Consider the following 23,953-nt stretch of genomic DNA (forward strand, 5'->3'; position numbering starts at 1 on the left):
TTGCTACACCGCTAGGTGCTGGTATTTGAATTGATACAATTTTTTTGCTGCTTTCCTTACCATCATTTCAAGGGAAGAAGTACATCGGGCGAAATTGCGGAAAATAAATTTCATCCACTAAATTGGAATGATGATCGGTGACATAAAAGAACCGCCGGAATGTTTCTGCTCATAACAGTCTTGTACAATTACACCTTGCGGAGAAGAGGAGTGGACCCGTACAATGACTGCTTTCATCTTTGTTTTCACCAAATTTCAATTCAATTCAATTCAATTCAATTCTTTTGTCCAGCACAAATAATAAGCTCGTGTAACTGCTATAAGAGGCACTGGGTTACTTTAAGGTTGTTTTGAGTAGAATAAATGGCGGATTGATTAGGGAGGAGGTCGGGGAGAAGCAGGGAGGAGGGACGCCCCCCCCCCCCCCCCCCCCCCATCCTTCTCATAAACCCCTCCCCGATCCTATAATACCTCCAAAACCTTAAACAAATCTCGGAAAGCCTTTATGTTAAGTCGCTAAAAGTAACCAAAAGAACAGTATGGGAAATGTACATGTACATATTCACAAAATGAAATTCTGAGCAACACAAGAGTTGATAGAATTACGTAATAGTTACCACACGTAAACAAGGTTAATGGTATTCAGAGTGACGTTCAGCCTGGCTTGTAACAGAATAATATTTCGGCGGAAAGGTCTACTTTTCATGACGGAACTACGAAACAACTACCTACTACTAGTCTGCATGGTAAACTTTTAAAACGATTTCCTTGTGCTTCACTGTTTTTATTTGCTGCTGTGTTCCTCAGATATCATTTCTAGTGTATCATTTGTCATTCGGGCGGATTTCAACTTATTTTGCAATCTTTGAACCTTCACTGATTTTAAGAAAGAGTGACAGCTTTAATTTTACTCTAAAACCTGTTTGGTACATTTTAAGCTCAAGAGGTACAAAAACTGCCATCACTTGAGACATGGCAAGGGGAAAAAGCATTGACACCACAACGAACATTCGATCGACGCAAAGTCGTCATTATACACGAGATGGGATATTCAGATAAATAAGAAAATCTGAAATTCGTCTTGGTCCTTCTCCCATTGCAAAGTCCATAACCTCTCCTGACATAGTGCAGTAAAGGTTACTCATATTTCAAATTATCAACTCTATGACTACACTTTTTTCGCGTCTGTAACAACTCTTCCCTTTCCATCATTATCAGGCGGATTTCTCGTAAACCGGGTTCGAAATACCCGCTTCGCCGGATAGCGTGACCGGATTCGCGTTGTCCTCCTTGTTCTTGTACTTGATGGCAAAAGGCGTATCGCCGAAACCACCCGAGCGACGAATGTAGAACCACGCGGCGATAAGCATGACGACTACGGCGACTAGGACGAGGCCAAGAATGGCCCCGAGAGCGGTACTCCCTCGACCACCACCACCACCACCACCACGTCCCCCTGAGCTTCGAGCATTGGCCTTAACTGAAAATAAAAGTCACAGGGACAGAAAACACAATGGTCATTTATAATTTATATTACCAAATTAATGCTTAGTGCACAAGAAGTCAGGAACGTATAGGCGAAACGATCCCTACGAAGTAGATCCGGGGTCCGTTTCATAAAACTTGTCATCAGTGACAACTGCCACATTTCTGTGACAAATTTGGTCTCAACCAATCAGATGCAAGGATTTCTGTAGCTTGTCACATCTATGACAACTTGTCACTGATGACAAGTTTTATGAAACGGGCCCCGGTGATGACTATCATCGCCCATAAAGATCCACACCATTCTCTCTGCCAATAATGTTGCCTAATGATGTTATTACCTAGTGGTTTCACATAGATCAGAATCAAATCGTTGCCAACATTCTGATGTGAGGGATGCGTCTCTTCATTTCCTCTCTTTATGAACTTACTGTAGGAAATGAGATTTAGTGTAAAAATTTGGGTGCACTCTGGGGGTTCTTTTAACGCCCAGAGGCAGCAACACAAAGAGGCTGATTACAGCTCTCAAACCAAAGTAATTGCAGTAGTCATAACAAAAAACGATCAGGAGATTTATCTATCAAGATATCTGTTTATCTGTATACTTGGTACCCATCTACAATGTATCTACATGTATTTTTTTGTTCATAAGCTGAATAGAGATAATTACTCCTCTTGACTATAGCGCTTTCTGAAACTGCGCCAGTTAGCACCCTCTACGGCGATTATGAGCTGCACCATTGTCGAGAAGGGAATCATTCTCTACGACGCAATCCCTTCTGCCGTTATAGTTTATTTGGCCTTCACTTCAGTACACTTGCCTATCTGGTGTGGCAGCAAGTATGGTAACTCCGCCATTAGCCCAAGAATGTCAACCAACACGATTGCCCTGTTGCTATCGCAAGGAAAGCACATACACTGTATAGGAAAACATGACGTACGGTTAACCGGTTTGACTGTTCCCTGAATAACTCTACCTAAAATTACGCATATTGTGTTTATTTCTCGAGTGCGAGTTGGTAGACATACCTTGAGTATTCTGTCATTTCCGATTCATGATGATGTAATATACTCCTTTTCATAACCTAAGATATCGTAATATCGCGGAATTCCCCTCTTACCTACGTCACACGACGCCTGTGAAAGAGTGACGTTGTCAATCGCAATGATGGCGTTTCCATTGCTATTGGTGATTGTTGCAGAGAGTCTTATCTGAAAATCAACACAGTCGCAGATCAAAAAAAAAACATAATGGAGAACAAGAACAATGTGTGTAAGATATACTGAATTAAAATCTCTATAGATAGAACGAGCAGAAGCACTTAAGAGTATGTGCAGTCGAATCATAACAGATATAGTTGCGTACATATTTTATAACAATTATGTTTTACATGAAAAAAAAAAAAATACAATCTCATTATCATACTCCTTCAAATCAAACTTGTTTTCTATCATTTAAGGTGGGGAGGTGTGTTTGAAAGAAGTTCGTATCGACAAACCTGAAAGGGATCTTCCTGTATCAGATCGAGGTCGATCGTTTGGTAAAAGGTTGTCCACTGCGACGCATTCAGGGAGCAGAATTTCAAGAGCGGGCGCCATGTGTTATTGGTGTATTCTACAGCTACGGTCAGGGCCGCGTCCTTAGCGTCGCCCCGAACGATGGCATCAAGAGATAGGCAGTGGTCCATGTCTAGTCTCCTCAGTTTGGGGAGGCGGAGCACAGCTGAGTTCGCGGTGGCCATGGAGCTACTGGTGATGTATAGGAATGAACCAACCGGCGCTGTGAATTGATTGGAAAGAGAATGTGTGTGTGAGAAAGAAAACGTGACTTATACCAAAGTATTCCACTGGAAGAATTCAGCTCTGTGTCTGCAATTCACCTTACTACTACAATAAGGCTATTGTGACGAATAGATTTTGTAGGTCTGTAAAGCGAAGCGATTTATATTTCAAACATGTTCGGCGATGGCACCGACTCTCCCATAGGCCCTGCCATTCTTATTTTCCTGGCGTTGTCAAGTACTCATTCGTATAATTTGGCGATGAAGAAGACTGAAATCACCCTGTCCAACCCTGTAGTCTCCGGTAACACCTATCCACGGAAAGTATTTTCCATTCTACGAATATTGCTAGTTTTTAAATTAAAAATATCGTTCACGGATATGGCCACAGATAATTATGTAGAATATGAACATTCTTCCAAATCCGACGGAACCGTCCGCACCTGAGATATTTGCTAAAGGCGACGGGTCTATACCCACAGAGTCAAACCACAGCCACTCCAGGAGGTTGACGTCGTCTTGGCGGAAGAAGCAGTCTTCGTACCCCATGTCGAAGCCGCAGGAAACTTCTGCTTCGTACCCACTGCAGGGCATTGGTAAGAACCTGGGCAATATAAATTCAGGTTGGAACTATACAATGCTCGGAGTGGAATGTGTCAAAAATAAACCGACGAACAATGAAACAAGCGATAATATCTCATCGAGATCATGGTTATTGTAGTTCAAAAGAATATACATAAACACTGGGGAAAAACAAGATCTTTAAAGGCTTCCGTGGTGGAAGAACGTTGGGTGGTAGAACAAAAATAATAATTTGTTTTTACACAAAAGAAGCCTTCTACCACCCAAAAACAATAGAACTTTCATGCTCTCCGTATAATCCGATATGAGTTAACTGGTCAACCTGACAAGATCATCATTATCACAGTCCATTATGATCATTATTTTTTTAACAAAAGAAGCTGAAGCCCCCTCCAATCGTTAACAGCCCATTAATGATCGCCCCGTCACTGTACGCAGGCATGCTAACCTGGAAACATTAAACTGCACATTTCTAGAATATGAGACCATTCTGAAGCAAATCATTTTCACACAACAATAGATTAATAATGTACTCTTAGATGAATCCACAAGGATTGGAACAATTACCCCTCAGCATTCCCACTGATTCCCACTGATCAGGTACTAGCCATCCCCTTTAATGTCCTCGATACTAAGGGCCTTCTTAACTGCATCGAGAGGAAATTAGCTTTTCCATTGGAAAAACTCACCTGATATCATCGATGGCAATATCTCCTCGATAACCATTCCCGACTACTCCTTCAAAGATCACCTGCCAAGACATCAAACAGATTTGACATTATCTTTTCTCCATCAGTGTTAGGCAATCTCAGTCTATTCTACCAAATTCAATTCGAATCAATCAGGTGTAAATACATGTACAAACAATCGCCGAACGAAAGTTTGGTCGAATGATCAAAATGTTATCTCCAAAAAAATTATCGAGAAAACAAAATATTGTATATCTTAAATGAATTTTCACTTAAGTTTGTTATAAGAAAGTACGAAATCTTGTGTGTTGCATTTCTTTTCAAGTTGTTTGGCTTTATTTCGTGTGTAAATTCATTTGAATGGTTAAAGAAGTAAGGGATGTTTATTTTGAGCTTAGGTCGATTATGACCAAAGCAGTTGACAGGAGGGGAAAACATACTTATTCCCTGTATATCTGACTGCAATTTACCAGTCGATACAACGGAATACAATGATGCCTATGACTAATAAATAAACATGTTTACTACAGACATTAATGCAGCTGTCATCTCCAATCTCAGTCGACAAACAATGAATGTCCTTTCGTTATGCCGTAGAGGTTCCCACATGCGATTTTATACCGTCACTTCTACCCACATCACACCCACCCACAAATTACACACACACACAGTCACACACACACACACACACACATATATATATATATATATATATATATATATATATATATATATATGCTGTCTTGAAATAAGCTCGTATTTTTCGTCCGCGATTCTATTTACAGCAAAGCATGAGAGAGGCTAAAAGTGGGACTACATCAAGTGAGGCATACAGACCTGGTAATTGTCGGATACGAATGAGATATCAACGTAGGCCGACTGCCAGCGATCCGCAAGTTTAGTCTTCGCCCTGTAAATCTCCTTTTCCGGAGCGGTAGGGGTAAGCCACTTGACACTCAACGCCCCCATGTCGCGCCCTTTCATGTAGAAATAAAAATGCAGACAGATTCGCTGGCCATTGCTGCTAAGGGGCGGAGAAATGAGACGCGCTCGGTCACCGGGGCGTTGTGGCTGCGATGCTTCCATATACATGTAGTGACCTGTAAGTAGGGGTCGATGCAAAAGGTTCATTTTATTTTGCAGTCAGGTTGATGAAAACATCACTTCTGAATATTTAGTTTAAGATAATGAGAAAGCCTACCACAAAGAAACACCCAACATTATGTGAAAGAACGAAGAAAATAAACACACTCATCAAAAGGAAACGTTATTTCCTTCACTCTTTTCAGAATCTCTTGTCCATCGAGTATTCCATGTGTTATCAAAGGGATGTATACAGAGAGTCATTACCATTATTAAGAATATTTTCCTGGTCCTAAATTCCGAAATACACAGTGCTCCTATACTCGCTGCGTAGTCATCCAGAGAAGACCAAGTACACCATCCTCTCTAGCTCATACTATGAATCCTTTACTAAACTTGATGACATGCTGAGTGGGTATAATTGTTGCTGCATGATGTAGATTAATTCGCGAGATGTTCTACCGCCTATCTCATAACTCGTAATGAAGAAACACATTAGCATAACGATTATAAAAGGAAGAACGTCAGAGGGAAAACCACAGTTAGAATTCCCAAGCAGTGGACTCAATAACAACAACTGCTCATTCAGAGGGGAGAAATACACATAGCATGGGAGATAGAATATCACGTGAGCGGTCTAAGTAACTCTTGCACATAAATATGTTGCAAGAGACACAATTTGTTGGTAATGGTTGAAATGAAATCCCCTTAAATTATCTAGTTTGGTATTATCACACAAACACTTCTAACATTCTAAACTTATGTCAGTTCATTCAACTTCTATTGCACTTTGTGTACTCTGTTTTAAGTCATCTTGACGGTTATAACGTTTGCTAAATATCTCTTTAATGAGGTCAACCCTACCGGGTGCACGTCACGAGACCGACACCCACGAGTCATACAGCCCACGAATCATAGAACTCACGAGTCATACAGCACAGCCCATGAGTTATACAGCTCACAAGTCATATAGCCCATGAGTTTGACACTACGAGACCGACACATAAGTAACGTGTTGTATCTGTCCAACTCGTGGGCTGTTTTTACCTATTGTCGAACTCATGGGCTTTATTTGCCTAGCGTCGAACTCATAGGCTGTATGATTCGTGAGCTGTATGACTCATGGACCTCTTTTCGATGTCGAACTCGTGGGCTGTATGACTCGTGGGTGTCGGTCTTGTGGGATGACCCCACCCTACCTGTTGCATTTCTAAACGTGTGGTCTGACGGGGGGCCCGTCTCCAGTGTGCTCGTGTTTCCCGAATTCATCATCCAGTTGAATTCCTGGTCTCGGTACCACCAATATTCTCTGTATTTTCTCTTATTAGTAAAGCCACATAGGGCCGCTTCGCCTTTTCCTTCGAAGTCACAATCCGCTTGCATGGGAAGTGGGGCTGTTGTACCTGATGGACACGGAGAAAAACCAGGAAGATTCTGACGATAATTACGCCGTATTTTCTATACTCTCACACACACAAACACACACACACACACACACACTTTTTTATTTTATGATAACACTCACACACACACACTATATTTTTCAAGCAACACTTCGATTCGTCCTGGCAAATAATCTTTCCACCGCTCATTCAGTATTTTGACGGGTCAAACAGGGAAACCTGATATATTTCACGCTATACCTGCAGCGTTTCACAGTATTTGTCTCTCAACTTGAAAGGTTTCAAAATACACTTGCACGTTCTATATACAATGCAGGTAAGGAGATGATGGGATATATGATGGGATGATAGGAGTAGTATAGATAAGTATGATATGAAATTGTTTGCCTTACTTCTTTGACATTTTCCTTCCAACAGAGTGATGTCATCCAAACCAGTTTCTGGGTGCCACCAAAGCCGGCCCAGCACCCCTTCAAAGACAATCTGTGAAAGGAAGACGACAAAAAAAAAATGATAGTTTTCAATGATTCTCCTTTTGAATTCCATCAACTTGTATCAACACTCATGGAAATTCTAAGCTTTAGTGAATTCACGACCTGAAATGAACCACTTTACTTTGACCTTTGAACTTACACCACTTTCAATTCATGGGAATAGGTGCTGAAATAAACATACAATGTACCAAATTCATACAATAATAGTATGATCAAAATCAAAGTAAGTCAGAAAATAGGACATACGTCCCTGAATATAGATAAGGGGATCCCACAGTAAGAGGACCAATTTGTGGAGTTTGGGCCAAGGCCAAACTACACAAGGGCTGCAGAACATTTTTTTTTTTGGGGGGGGGGGGGGTGGGGGGTGGGGGTGGGGGGGGGGGGTCACAGTCAATTCCCCCTCCTTCACCCTGGTTAGCCGGGAAAATGTAGAATGGAACATTTGGAAATTCATAGGTGTTGTGGGCCCCGCCCCTCCCGATTATTTTTTTTTTTAATTCATGATGATGATGATGATGATTATCATTATGAGACAAAAAAGTGGAGGTGGGGCTACAGTCCCCCCCCCCCCCCTCCCCGTTCCAAGGGGTCCCTGCGACGTACATGACGTTCTTTGTTGGGAGTTATGGGAGTGTCTTTTCCAAAGAGATTTTACAGGTGTAAATCTCTTTGGTTTTTTTGTTTTTTCCTTGGCTGCTAGCAAAGTGACCCACCACACGCACCAGGCGCCTTACTTACATAGACTGGATAATCTGAGGGTGGTATGTCGAGCAAAGCCTCTTGCCAATCAACGCCCTTGTGTCCAACGTAAGATAAGTCTGGATCAAAGGCTAGTGTGTCACCGTAGCGCAAAACGTAGACGTTCAGGAAGACTTCCGGGATCCAACCGTTAAGAAGATAGAAGAACTGGAGACAGCGAGGTGTGGACGACTCCTGTAGGAGTGGCGAGTACATCCGGGCCATGTCGTTGGGGCGGTGGAAGAACCACCACATATTGTTCATAATCATGAAATATCCTATGGAGATTGATACAAGACACATAGTGTTAAATGCCACACTGCGGTGACATCATGGAAGGCCGGTCCCGTCATAATACTTTACGCATGCAGTAAAGTATAATTTCATCTCTACAGAATTTACCTCACACAGTACTGTGTAACCTGGCCGTACTCTTTCGTTGAAAGAGTACGGTGTTACAAGGTACCTGCTGAAATACCTTCCTCACTCTGTCATATGCATTTCACGTCGGCTTACATTTCCATGATTAACATTTTCTAAAATCAGTGAATGCTAAACACTAACAAAACAAAAAAACATAATGACTTTCATTGCGTAATCCTTCCTTGCTCATGTCTGAGAAAATGCAGTTCAACAAAACTATGAATCGCTAGTTTCTGAAAACTGTTGCATTAATATCTGACGTTAGTCATTTACAACAGACTTTAAATTTTGTGGAAGCAAAGATATGATTCAAAACAAAGTATTTTATATGTACATATAGGCCTAGTTTTTAGGCAAAAATGACTTCCTCTTCACGGCTCATAAATATCTCATTACCATCTTACGCTTGCTTTAGAGTCAGCGAAATCTTGTAAATTTATTCTTATTGTTATTCTTTTCCTAGACCTTTCATCTACCTGTTCAATGAGGACGATGAGTGTAAAAACGTTCATGAACCTTTCTTGTGTAGAGGATGACATACATCAACAGTTTGATTCCCTCCCCCCCCCCCCCCTTCCCCATTGAAGCGATGATTCAAAATAATGGAACAAAGACTATCCATCATTAGCAATCTTGTCATCTGGCCGATTAAAGGGATTGTACAGTATTGGTGGAGATAAAAATTAAATTTTTGCGAGACACCAAGAAAACACTTATTATATAGTACAGAGTATACCATTTTAAGAGGAATTCAAAGTTTATTTGATGAAAATCGGGTTTAGAATGACTGAAACATCCAAGAACAAAGTAAAACAAAGCGATCGTGATAAAGTGTGGGTCCCACACTTTAGTAGAATCGCTGTTTTTTGATATCTCAGACATTTCAAAACCAATTTTCATCAAATAAACGTTGAATTCCTCATAGAATTACATTCATAAGAGGTTTCTGATTATCTCACCAAAAAATGTTAGAAACCTGAAATTAGGTCTCAACCAAAACTATACGATCCCTTTAAGAGCTAATGTCTTATTCAGCAGAGAAGAAAAAGAAGGAGGAGGAGGAGAAGAAGAGGAGGAGAAGAAAACAGCTTACCTTGAGAATTCCCTAGGGTGTGGTCTTTGGCGAGCTTAGGTTCCCAAAAGCTCCAGGTGTTTTTGCCTTGGTGTCTCACCCAGTCGAAGATATCGTCCCATGCCTGAGTGTAGTTGCAGTAGCCTTCTTCGAATGTGCAACTGATGTCTCTCCATATCGGCGGGAGGGTGGTAGGGGCAGGCGGGGTGGTGTAAACTGTGGCCGGCATCGATGAACGAACAAAAGTGAACAGAAACGAGCTGATGAATGAGATGGTCAGATAGATAGAGGGATAAAAGGAGGGAGAGTAGAGGATAACAAGAACACTCTCAAACGAGTCAATGTCACCCTGCTCGGCATGGCATCGATACTTTCATGGAGCACACAGGTTTGGCGAAAAAAAAAGATTTGCTAATAGATTAGTCTTTACATGATTCTATGAACAAATAATAATGATGAATGGGAAAGATTCTGTGTGGAGAAGAGTTTTCAATTCAACTTTCTTTCTTTCCTTCCAGAGCAAACAACGAGGGATAGGAGTGATGGTGACTGGTCACGTGAAAATGGCTTCGGCGGCGTTAACTCTTGTAGGACCTAGGACCACAGTGCTAAAAATCTACTGACATCGCGTACAAAGCATAATACACCGTGGAACTGAAAAGTTGAAAGACGGCTGACTAACAGCCACAAGCACATACACACGCAGAACACGCACTTGTCACAAGATCTACGCACGAAATACATGAGTACAAAAAGCACACACACAGCACGCAATGCAAACAAACGGAACATAAAGCGTGTATAGTTCATACATACAATCTGGGCAGGGTGAATTCTGGAAGAGTTCCACATCATCGAGAGCAATATCGTCACGGATATGTGCTCCGCGTTTGCCCTCAAAGACAATCTGAGAGGAGTATGTGAAGTAAAAATAAACATGTATTAGGTTAAAAGATAGAATCCATAGGACCAAAGAAGTTTTATATATATATATATATATATATATATATATATATATATTATATATGACAAAGTATTGCTATATTTAAGATAAGTGAATACTGCTTCAAGATAAACAAAGACTATTCATCGAATGCAGAATTGAGAATGCAGTCTCAGCTCGGTGAATTTCACGCATGTTAAACCAGAGTCGAAAAACAGAAGTTAAACAGAAATTCATCACGAAAATGAACGCAGCGGCAGGTTCTTTTTTAAAATAATAATAATGATAATAACACATTTGTAATGCACTTAATACAATGTTTCCAAGCGCTCGTTGTTTGTTTGTATTTTTGTTCCTGCTACTTGCGCTTAGGCAAATGTTGCTCAATATCCTACCAGTAGGGTTTGATATTTTGGACGCGGCAGACCCCTACCATAATCATCAACGTCTTTGAAATTGAGCAATCTCTAATGTGTCCTACAACTCTATAAAGCGTAAATATGATATGAACGCACTGTCTTTGAGGAGGATATCAGCGTTTATAGACCTCACAAGTAACTATGTTTGACCATTGGGATTGCTTAACAATTTCCCCCAGCATCCATGCTATCACATATCATGTGATAGTCTTTTTCGTTAGCACTTTTTACATATCCCCGATTGGAATCGATAAAGATATCGCTCTTGTAGCCATCTCCCTCGCAGACGATGATTATTTGATTAACATCGCCTCGGGAGGTGGATCTTGGTGTAACGTCCGAGTTGAAGATTATTATGGTAGCACCGAAGTACTGAACAGAAGCATAATCATTTGACTAACGTACATCTTGCAATAACGGATACAAGAAGGTGAGCAAAGCGCTATGGTGGTCTTAAAGAGATGATAAGTAAATATCAACATCCTGCACCACCTCACGTGGTGAAGCTCACATTTTTATTGGTTTATTGCCCTTGATTTTTCTTTTTATTTTAAGAAACAGAGGTCAATGTCTCATCTTGTTTTATAACCCTTCAGTGCCTTGATGACCTACCTTGAAGGCTATGTTACGTAGGCTGATGTCAATGGCTGCCCTGTGCCACACGTCGCCATGGTCACCGCTTTCTCTCCACGCCGGCGTGCTGGGCAGGCTTTCGCCTCTCGGCTGTATGTAAACCTTGAGCTCTTCCACATCTCTACCGTACATATGATACCAAAACACCACGCAGGACTTGCGCCGCTGGGGAGGAACTTCAGGCGATATCAATCTGGCCACAGCGTCTCGCGGCCCTGAAAATGTAGCATCTATGTAGACGAAAAACCCTGCGTACCAGAACAAATAACAATAGCTCTTTAAACTTCACGCTCTCACGATCATGTTTATCAAAATATCTCCGATTGTATACAAAGACAATAATGAAATTTAATGTAATGTAATGTAATATAATGTAATGTAATGTAATGTAATGTAATGTAATGTAATGTAATGTAATGTAATGTAATGTAATGTAATGTAACGTAATGTAATGTAATGTAACGTAATGTAATGTAATGTAATGTAATGTAATGATAATGATAATGATGCAGTTCATCGAGAACAGATGAACATGGACAGGATAGATGGGGCAGCTATCATCAATATAAATCATCACCAAACTTTATACATTGTTTTTTAATATGAAGCTACAATTCGACAAGAGTGCATTGCAGGCGAAACAAAATTAATCTCGCACTAAAATAAACTGAGGTACCAGCGATGTGTTGAACTGCAAAAGAAAGTAAAATTCTAGGATCTTTCGTATTTGTTTCGTGCTCCTGCATAATTTCGTGTTTTGTTTTGTTTTTAAAGGGGGAGGCTAGAGGATATATCATATATACGTTGTATTATTATATATTATGATCTCAAGTTGCAATGATTAGCTTATCGCAAAGAAATTTCAACGAAAGACATGATAAAGATACGAAGCATTTTATAACGTAAATTGTCTTCTTTTTTATTTCTTTGATATGCGTCCTCATTGAAATAAAGTTGGCTAGGACATCCCCTCCCTCGTCTTAATGGTCATCTGTGTCATCATTGCGAAGTGTGAATTTTGTGTGACGAACGGTGATGTCGATCATCCATCGGCAATTATTCTTCTGATCATAAACACATGTAATAGAGCAAAGGGAAAAGCTATAACAGAAGTATTTGAAAACATACTGAGAAATGTTAGTATGCCTTACCTAGTTCATCCTTCCTCGTGTGGTCAATTGAAGGTCCAGTGAAACGCCAAAATGTGCCGCGGTTTGTCCATCTCCAGTCGAAATCATCGGTCTTGTCCTGTTTGTAATGGCACAACTCCGCTTCTTCAAACTGACACGTCACGCTGCTTTCATTTCTATACACGTCTATGGGGCAAAAGTAGTGAAGTGCAAATTATAAGCACTATCAGTCTATTTTCTGGCCTGTTGGTCTTTTTTTTTTTCCCGCCGTCATAACGATACATGGATGTATAACGCACAACGTTCATCAAGTTGTGAAATGGCACGAGCCCTATAGAATCTGCCTGATGTAGTGTTATGTAGTGATTAATTTAAAGGCAGATCCATCTTATTCAGTTTAATTTCGTTTCAAGAAGAGAAATGGGAGTTAAATCCCCTCTTCATTTTACAACAAGTCACCTTCCTATAAATGTTAAAAGTTTACTTTGGCAGAACAAAGAGACTTTCATTCTCTCTGTTTTATCAGTTACGAAATCATTGGTCCTTTCCTTGGTAAAGGTCAACGCTACTCTCCCATTTCACTCACCAAAATTAAACAACTACTGAGAAGGTGAAAGCCACTTCCTCCCTCATCTATTTCCGAGAAACCCTGCACAGAAAGATCGGTCCGATCGCCTCTCCTCTTAAGGTCATGAGGAGAGATCTGATTCAACATCCATCATGGAAGCATGCCACTTTCAGATTTCTCTCTGATATTATTGTGAAGGCGACTTGTACTTGTTAACTTTTGGAGTTTTGAGTTAAAACTTTTAAACTCCAGAAATAAACTAAGCTGAAAAATGTAACAAATCCAGTCTCCAGAGCTTATGTTTCTCTCGCTTCTACTTATACATATCTGGGTCCTGTTTTATGAATAGTTATAAAATTAATCGTATAGTTGATTTCTATTGTAAGTCTATGGCAGCCTGTGTGGTAAGGAAATTTATAATCGATTATCTTTTGATAAATACAAAAGTGTTAAAATCATGCTACAACAACACCGTCAAACGTTGAACCAACTATCTTTTCTTTTTTGTTTAAATCGAGAGCTTTTTGCGCGTAATTTGTTGCCATTTCCTTTTATGATTTTTATCACGATGAGATTCCATACTCAAGAAAACGGCAAATATATATATATATATATATATATACTAGGCTGAAAACAACACTACCATCATAACCGCCAACAGAAACCATAGTTGGCTAGAGCTTGAGGTCGCATTTCCGAAGAAAAAGAAAAGAGGAAATGGATAAAAGTAAACTGACAGGAATAAAAACAGAACACTCACGGTGTCCGGGACATTCAGCAAAAGTTATGTTGACGTCATCAATAGCAATATCTCCGCTACTACTTTCTCCCCTCACCGCCTCGAATACAACCTGAAGGAGGAGATGCCAACACATCGTAAGTAAAATAGTACATACTGATACAATAGCCTTCCGCTAAAAGCAAACAAATAATCAACAAAAGAAACTTCTTCAGTTCTAGAAGCAGAATATATCTGAAGGTGAAGATGGCATTTAAAATACCTGCTGTCATGGTTTACTTGCGTTAACATCAACATGTTCTTTTTTAATATAACGTCGGCCATTTCCAACATGTCAACACACGTAGGCCTATCTCAAGATCAAAAGAGAACATCCGATACCGTCCTATCAATAGTGACATACTATCAAATCAAGCTTTACTTGTTTCCCCCCCCCCCCCCAACTTTATTCGAATATACGAATGTATCTATAGCGGAGAGGGATAAGATGCAATGTATGTAACACAAAATAAAACATCCGTCATTACTGTACGATATATTTATCCCACACACCTGATGAATAAGAGGGGTTGTTATTTGGACCTCTGCTGCCCTCCATCGGTCGCCACGGTTACCGGCCAAGCTCCAGACCGGATTTCCCAGGGCATCAGACGTCTCGTTCTTGATGTAGACATTCAGCTCGCCGACTTCGTAGCCGTACATGTGGTAGAAGAAGATCATGCAAGACGGCTTCGAGGAGTACCCCATTAGCGGCGGGCTTATCAGCCGGGCAGTGTGACCATCTTGCATGTATGAAGCTTCCATGAACATGTAGTGACCTGTTTTCAGAACAGACGAATGGTTTCCAGAGGTCAGCATGCCTTGGTTAATTCAGTATGGATGCCATGTTCAATCGAGTCATGTTAGTGACTTCGGTCAAAAGTCTTCGATGCTGATGGTATTATTTTATCTCTCTTCACACCAGCCCATGTTTCCATACTCAGTGTACATGAAACAACGGACATTATCACGCATTCAGAATGATACATAAAGAAAAGTCACACAAAGACACCATGGAAGCTTCACTTAAAAAAAATAATAATAATGATAGTAAAAAATAAGATGCGGAAGTTATCAGGAAGGAATCTCCATCATATGTTCGTCAGCCAACAGGAGAGCTGTAAGGCAATGACGTCATCATTTCAATTGCGAGAAGAGACGTGAAGCGATCAAATACCACAACAAAACTTCTTTTGAATATGAACTATGCACTAGAATTGCGCTTCTCAACTTTGTCCTGCCCGATGCCCACTTTGCCTCATATAATGTATTTCGAGGCCCATAGTTAGATCAAGTACGGATTTGTTTTATATCATTTTGATCGACATCGCGGAACATCTTCGAAAGCTTCGCGGCCCACCGATTGAGAAGCAGAGCACTAGAACAATGAAGCACTCAATAGTACATGATTTTGTCTCCATGACAGTTTGCGACATTTATCTGGAACAGAGGTGGAATAACCCCACAAACAAGAACACCGCTCACCGCTCGAGTTCTTGAATGTGTGGTCATATCGCGGCCCAGTTCCCCAAGACCATGTCCGTCCTTTCCACCAGTAGAAGTTAAAGTCATCCGTCCTGTCCTGGGTAAACCCACAGATCCTCTTGTCTTCGAACGTGCACATCAGCGTCTCTACATTTGGTGGAGGTTAAGTGAAAATACAAACAAACATTTTTTTTCCCTAAACAGAGGGTTACATCTCAAAATGTGCCCTCTCGCATGTCCTACGACTATAATTGATTACATGTACATTATATTCCATTGACATGGAATTCCGGGCAAATTCGTTTAAATTTTCACTTGCAACATGACACAGTCTGCAGAATACAACCAAGTTTTGATGATAGGTAATACTGAATACTGAATGACATAGTATTGTACATGGCAAATAAAGAAGACAGTTCACCATGTAGGCAGAACCAATTTGATATAACCAATTTGGGGCTCTCTCCTATGATTATCGTTATTAATCTCATCTGTTTTCGCAATGTTTAGCATCTCTCTGAATGAGGATTGTCCTAAATCAAACCGAAGACATATTAGACCTATGACAGAAACTTATTTTAATAATGTCGATAATAATAATAATAATAATAATGATAATAATCATGAAAACAAATATTATTGCGATCAGCTTGTTTGACGCAGAACGTTTCCGCTGCTCCTTGAATACATTGTTTACCCATGAGAGCAGTGATTAATAAAATGTTGGAGTTATCACATTTGCTGCATATAAGGTCAGTTATTTCACCAAACATCTTACCATATAAAACTTTGCAATAAAGTCTAAAATATGAGAAAATGTCACTATTTTTCTCAATAGACCATAACTGCAGACGGTTTATAGCAGAAATAATGTTATTTTTACCATAACTGTAATCGTTCAAATTGTGTGTATTTAAAAATACTCGACATTCCTCATACTGATTAACATTTTTGCATTGGTCGTTTCTATCCCTTACTCACAATTCAGATCTATTCTGAAGCAACAAAGGTGGTTTTTTGTTTCATCTGCAAATGGTAGATTATGCCTTTAAAGCGCCTTGACACGGATAGTGAACCAAAATTGCACTGCAGCAAAAACCCACCTAGAGGACAGGGTGAATCCTCGAACGTTACGTCATCTATTGCCACGTCACCGCGGTAGCTTTCTCCTACAACACTCTCAAAGATGATCTGTGGGAAAGTCATTCAAGATAAAACATATAGTGATTAAATCTGTGTCATGATAACTGTGCTTGGATCATTTTAATTCTACTTGAACTACTTTAATTCTAGACGATTACAGCTAGAAAAGTTAATCGCATTGTCGATAACATAAGTAAGTACATGTCACACAGATGCGGATGAATTATGAAATTCTCATTTGAAAGATATCAAATTATTAAGATGATATGATTCGGAAAATGTAGGATTGTTGATATGATTTTGGCATGATGGAGGCGCGTGTACTCTCTAAAAAAATCGAGTGAAAATATTCACTCTAAAAAGAGTGAATACAAAAAAGAGTGAATTTCGAGTGAAATTGGAGTGAATTTTGAGTGAAAATGTTCATTTTCACTCATTTTGGAGTGACGTCAGTGATCACTCCAAAATCTTCGAGTGATCCCTGACGTCACTCCAAAATGAGTGAAAATGAGCATTTTCACTCAAAATTCACTCCAATTTCACTCGAAATTCTCTCTTTTATGTATTCACTCTTTTTAGAGTGAAAATTTTCACTCGATTTTTTTTTTAGAGAGTATGGAACATTCGAAAAGTGTATTTGTATGTGTCATTTAAATGAAAGCGTTGTGCTCTTGATATCCCCACAATCTGGCGAATGCATTTGGAGTATAAAATAAGGTGATCTATTACTTGTTCTACTCCCATTTCGTCTAACAGCATAGTCACAACCCACATGGTCTAATCCCGTTTCGTCTATAACCATTTCGTCTAATGAACATCTAGTCCAACTGCCAATTAGCCTCATTACCAGTTGGTCTGCTTCCGGGTGGAAAAACAAATCCAAGGAGACAAAATTGCAATTAGACCATCTGGTCATTAGACGAAACCTTGATTAGCCAAAACTGGGCATTAGACCAAGTAAAGATTAGACCAAATGGCATTAGACGAAATTGATAGTAGATCAAATGCGTTTAACCGTAGTGGTGTTAGACGAACTGGAAAGTAGACCATCTCATACTAGCCCAAGTGGCAATAAATCTAAAATGATGGGATCTGCCCCGTTCAACTGGTGACCGTTGGGGACCACGCCCTGTTTAATCAAATGATCGATTATAAATTTCCTTAACACACAGGCTGCCATAGATTTATGATAGAAATCAACTAATCAATAACAACTCTTCATAAAACAGGGCCCAGAAGGGATAAGGGCTGCCAGTCCATCTTTGTCAAATAGTCTTCAGGACCACACTCTCATCCAAGAAAGAACTTGGTGTGCCATGAAACCATCCACCCCTAAATTATCTACCACCATGGAAACCTTCAAAACGTTTGTCTTCTTTCTTCCACACTTTAAATAAGGAACATCGTATTGAGAAGACGCTGGATACCAATACCGACAACATTTGCTGCCCTCATCGTTCGTTTGAATCAGTGGGAATGCTGGGGGATGATTGTTCCATTTAAGAGTACATTATATATATAATATATATGTATATATATTGTTGCGTGAAAATTATTTGCTTCAGAATGGTCTAATATTCAAGTAATGTGCAGTTTTATCGCCCCGTCACTGACCAGGCATGCCAACCAGGAAACATTAAACTGCACATTACTCGAATATGAGACCATTCTGACAGTCTGAAGCAAATAATTTTCACACAACAATACATACATAATGTACTCTTAAATGAATCCCACAAGGATTGGAACAATCATCCCCCAGCATTCCCACTGATCCCCACTGATCAGTTACTAGCCATCACCTTTAAACACACTTTCTTGACATCTCTAGCATTTTCTCATTATTGATCTTATCTTTTAACTTTTGGTGCTGCTTTTTTATACGTCAGTTGTAACAGGAGCACAGGTAGACCTTAACTTTCATGCCTGGTTTACCCTTATAGCTTCTCTTGTTACTCCATTGAATACATTGGTGTTTTATATTAAAAGTCATTCACTACCACCTGTTCAGATTGAAGAGAGAGATGAAAAATTGCAGACTGCACCACTGAGGGCCCTGTTCTCACAAATGCACACGCAACTAATTTCTGTTTTCCAAAAAGCGTGAATGGTATTCATATGGTGTGCAAAAATATGATGATCACTAAATCTTTTGTTAAAGTATTATGATCATCTTCTTGTGATATGTTGCCGAAGGGGAAACAATACTGCGACCAAGCGGTACCACAAAGACATAAAAACATGTCAAGACAATTTCATATCAATAGGAAGGGTAATGAAAATCGTATCAAGCCTACCTGAAAGGCGTAGTTTCGCTGAGAAATGGTTATGCTGGCTTTCTGCCAGACGGTGCCTTGGTCCCCGCTCCACTCTCGCAGCGTATCCCGATCAGTGCTGTTCTCCCGCTGGAAGAGTATGCGTAGACTCCCCACATCCTCCCCGTTGAGCTGGTAGTAGAAACTGAAACACTTGTCGCCACCGTTTGCGACCAGGGGAGGGGTGAGCAAATTCGCGATGTCGCCTGGCCGACGCGGGTTCGATGCCTCCGTGTAAATGTAGTAACCTGGAAGGAGGACGGGAAAGTTGCAAAATCTCAAAGAACATCTAATTTCAATTTCACGTATAATAAAACAAACTGAAACTGAAATGTTGATTTTGTTATAATACAAAGTCAAGAATCACGTCAAAAACGTGCAACAGAGAATATGTCATTCAATAATGTCAGATAAATTGAAAAATTGGTTTAACGAAATCATGACCTTTCATATTCGTCTAACGAGCTTTACATTAAAAAATGCTAAACTCATCATTATTTTGTAAATTACGAGATGACCCCTCCCCCACATGTTATGACCGTTGATGTGTTATCAAACCATCACACATCATTATCTGATACAGAGCATCATCTTCATTCTACCGGCTGGCTTCTGGTAGATATCACTGAAGTTTTTCGTGAAAACTTGATTGTGACGCTAAAATAACGTGTCGGGGGGGGGGGGGCGTTGGTGCTGATTTTACTGTCTTTCCACACTTCTATATCTTTGTGTGGTTCACAATCTACAAGCTTGCTTTTTAGTGGACCTCTCAATTCTTTCTTTTTCTCAACTGAAACATAACCTTGTATTATTTTTGCAAGTATACATGCATATACAATTGTATATGTAACTTTATTATTGTATCATTTGATATCATTTGCAAGTTGTATGTATACCTTTGTGATATAATTCCTAATTTATACTGTGTTATGTTCTGTTGGAAAAAGAGAAAAATGAAAATAAATGAATTGAATTGAATTGAATTGACTGTACCTCTGTGATAAAGTCACTTTGAAGTTGAAATGCGATGGCCATTCATTGACTTGACCGTTCAATGAAGCCAGCACTAAGTTAATAGTTTCATAATAGGCCCTTTCGATGTATTACAAGCAGGTTGAAAGTGGTCTTTCACCTGTAATCCATTTTCCTTTAAATTTTGATTTCGTATGCAGCTTGTTAGAAATAATTGCTTTCTTTGTTTTACTGTGAAGTTACTGTAATTAACTTTGTATGTACTTCGACCTATTTTGTGTTGTCTTTATGCAGGTCCCCTTTGTAAATCATTTTTTTTTAACTCATAGAGCTACCCTATGAAAATAAAACGAAATAGATAAACATATAGGTAAACTGTAGAGAAGAGAAGCTCATTTCCAAGGCAACGTTGCATACTAGAGGGCTTTTTACACTTGTGTTTCTTAACTCCGGACTTTCTCTGACCCAGGACTATCGTTAGTCCCGTACCAATTTTTTTCAGCTTTTTACACTGGCCAATTAGTCCCGTACTATCTCTTGTCCGGGGCTAAGGAGAAAACTGACCTTTTTACACTCGTATTTCTTAGCCCCGGACTTTCCAAACCACATGAATATTCATGATTACGCTGTGCACTGTGCACGTACACGCACGCACCGGCAGCACTTGATTACCTCGTTTCTGATTGGTCAGTGGGGGTCGGACTTCGTCTCCGTCGCTTAGCCACGGATTATTTTTTCGTTCTGTTTACACTCACTTGCTTGGCACCGCAATTGCGGTGCTAACCCTGCTATTTTGCTGGGCCAGATAGTACCGGACTATCGGTGGGGCTAGCCCACTTTGGCAAAAACGAGTGTAAACAGAAAGTGGGCTAAGGATAGTCCCGTACCAACGGTGGGGCTAAGGCGCCCCCACCCCCCCCCCCCCCCCCCTTAGCCCCACCGTTGGTACGGGACTAAGCAAAAATTTACAAGTGTAAAAAGCCCTAGAGAGAATTTTGCAAACGAATCGCAGACACCTATTCAAACGTGCCTGTAAGCCTATACCATTAGCATTATCTTTACACCAGTGACAATTACCCTTTGTGGCGCTGTGGCATGGTGGATAAGACTCCCGACTCCCGATCGGAGGATCCGAGTTCGAATCCCGTCCAGTGCTTACGTCCTTGGACTATAGATGTTTTTACCCACAAAACTAATGTCCCTCTCGACCCACGTGTATAAATGGGTACCTGGCAACGCTAGGGTAATAATAATGGCAGGGCCCTCTGGAAAGAACAGTGGCAACACTGAAGAGGCTGCCCTGGGTAAATAAGAATTTATCATTGTCATTATTATTATCATTATTATTATTATTATTATTATTATTATCATTATTATTATTATTATTATTATTATTATTATTATTATTATCATTATCATTATCATCATCATCATTAACCCTCTAATGCGCCATGCAGAATCCGTACTGCTCACCCTCTCCCGTGCCGTATGTGTGGTCCACGGAGGGTCCCGTATTTGCCGACGCCGTTTTTCCAGCGTGCCGAGTCCAGTCAAAGACGTCCGCAGTGTCCTGCTGAAAACCACAAAACCCGTCGTTGTTGTCTTCGAACGTGCAGTCGAGTGACTGTCGTGGTGGTGGTGTCGTAGGGGCTGCCGTCTGCGTGGTGGCCATCGTAGTGGTAGCATCCTGAGAACACGCTGTGACGGAAAAAAAAAGTAAGGGGGTTTCAACATTAGTTAGTCTGAGACGGATACAAATTGATAGATAGACAGACAGACAGACAGGCAGACAAGAGACCCGGGGGTCACGCGCTCACCTGAGTATCGCAATTTCACCTTCCATGCATTCTTGCACACTCTTACCTAAGAACATTGGAAACTTAGGTCTGCATACATGGATCCCCCCCCCCTCAACTCCAGGGTGGAGGGGGGGGGGAGGCGCAGGCAGCCCTGGATCTGCAATGAACAAACTTGGAACTAAAGTCATCAATGTACTAACTCATAGTATTATCTTAGCCCTATCACTTCTGGTTCTAGAAAATATTTTTAAAGATTCCTTAATCTTAGGGGGTTTGGACCCCCCTGGAGGCCCCTAGGTGGGCCATGGTGCCCATTTGAACAAATTGAGATCCTATCCCCCTCAGGATGCTAGCTACCAAGTTTGGTGAAAATCAGACATGGGGATCTCAAAGTGAAGATGAAAATGTACAATATAGGTCCCATTAGGACCCCTCCTCACCCCCTCCTCTGGGTCCCAAGGGGGGCACCCCTGATTCCCCCATGAACAAACTTGAAACTACAGTCATCAATGTACTAACTCATAGTATCAACCAAGCCCTATCACTTCTGGTTCTAGAGAAGATTTTAAAGATTCATTAATTTTAGGGGGCTTGGGCCCCCTGGGGCCCCCCAGGTGGGCCATGGTGCCCATTTGAACAAATTGAGATCCTATTCCCCCTAGGGATGCTACCTGCCAAGTTTGGTGAAAATCGGTATTGGGGTTCTCAAGAAGAAGATGAAAATGTAAAAAGTTTACGCACGACGCACGACGCACGACGGACGCCGGACGAAGAGCGATCGCAATAGCTCACTTCAGCCCTCGGCTCAGGTGAGCTAATAAAAACATTAGCGATATGACCTTATCTCTATAATATATAAACATAAATACTCCGTATAGATAGATAGGTAGATAGATAGATAGATAGATAGATAGATAGATTGATTGACAACTGATTGATTGATGATTGGTTGATTGATTGATTGATACAAAATAATACATACATATATTTACGTAGACAAACAGATACAGATGGATGCATAGATAGACAGACGGATTGAATAGATTGAGGTCACTCTCCCATTTAGGACGAAATCTTACGTCTATCTTACTTCTATCATAGGCCTATCCACGCTTCGTATGGAAGTGATGCGATAGAACCATGGAGCTACTACACGTCAGCTCCATGTAAGATACTAGAACTTTTCAGTCAGAAAGGCGGGGGGGGGGGGGCAATTGTACTTCACAACACTGCATGTGGGAGCTGCACAACGAACAATACCGTGGGTATACCTCACTTTGCGTTCACTTTGAGAGTGTAATGTCATTTTCATTCTCACGTAACAATAATCATATTGTCATATGAACTGGTTTTGTCAGACTTTGATTTATAACGAGAACTGGGGTAATCAAACAGACGGACAAACGGACGGACGGACGGATGGACAACCCGATCGCATCATGCCTCCGACACGCTTTGGGCACGCTCTAGATGCATAAAACACAGAGGTCAGCAAGGTCAATGGTATCCCCCAATGTTTCCGTGGTGTGTGCTATGACTGTACCAGTCAACTAAACCACGCACATCAGGGGTACAGCCTGATGTATTCAAAATTTCATATCAATCCGATCGATTTCACAGTAATTGTTTCCAAACGTCGTCATCAACATAGATCTCCTGTAGCAGAGAAACATTAAAATCTTATATTTTGTAAAGATTAATCATTCATCCAATTAAGTGATCGCAATAACGGAAAAGATTCAGTCTAGCACACACACATACACACAAAAACAAATACACACCATACTCACCATACATATACATGAAAAAAACAAACAGACAGACACACACACACACACACTCATAAATACAACTGTATACCGTAGTACAGCCTAAATGGTGACGGGAAGGGAAACTCAACAGGCGCTGGCAATACGATGGAAATGGAAATGCATATAACTGAGCGTCGAGGTATACCTTCACAGTAGCCCATCCCACCCCTGCACATTCCGTGCTTAATAGTGTGAAAAGTATCG

General features: G+C 40.5%; 1 protein-coding gene across 1 annotated transcript; it reads right to left on the reverse strand.

The window, feature by feature from the left end:
- Positions 1-1,127: 1,127 nt before the first annotated feature.
- LOC139732339 (MAM and LDL-receptor class A domain-containing protein 1-like) lies at positions 1,128-21,833 on the reverse strand. The gene is made up of 19 exons (XM_071643209.1): positions 21,613-21,833; positions 19,150-19,415; positions 16,813-16,900; positions 15,710-15,856; positions 14,738-15,003; positions 14,207-14,297; positions 12,900-13,064; positions 11,728-11,996; positions 10,570-10,660; positions 9,775-9,969; positions 8,259-8,536; positions 7,416-7,506; positions 6,820-7,023; positions 5,375-5,637; positions 4,538-4,599; positions 3,710-3,870; positions 2,985-3,265; positions 2,607-2,697; positions 1,128-1,480 (listed from the first exon to the last, which is right to left on the reverse strand). Exons 1-19 carry the CDS (start codon positions 21,809-21,811, stop codon positions 1,215-1,217), a joined length of 3,474 nt encoding a protein of 1,157 aa, XP_071499310.1. The 5' UTR covers positions 21,812-21,833; the 3' UTR covers positions 1,128-1,214.
- Positions 21,834-23,953: the final 2,120 nt, after the last annotated feature.

This window comes from Diadema antillarum, unplaced genomic scaffold (assembly GCF_040938485.1).
Source record: "Diadema antillarum isolate AM-2024a unplaced genomic scaffold, OU_Dant_1.0 seq00000413_RagTag, whole genome shotgun sequence".
NCBI classification, from domain to species: Eukaryota; Metazoa; Echinodermata; class Echinoidea; order Diadematoida; family Diadematidae; genus Diadema; species Diadema antillarum.

Excerpts from the sequence above, each read along its gene's own strand:
- LOC139732339 (XM_071643209.1), bottom strand. The coding sequence starts at position 21,811 with ATGGCCACCACGCAGACGGCAGCCCCTACGACACCACCACCACGACAG. Across the intron at positions 15,004-15,709 it reads CACATTCAAGAACTCGAGCG|GTCACTACATGTTCATGGAA; the intron begins GTGAGCGGTGTT and ends TTCTGAAAACAG. Across the intron at positions 11,997-12,899 it reads CACGAGGAAGGATGAACTAG|GGTTTTTCGTCTACATAGAT; the intron begins GTAAGGCATACT and ends TCTGGTACGCAG.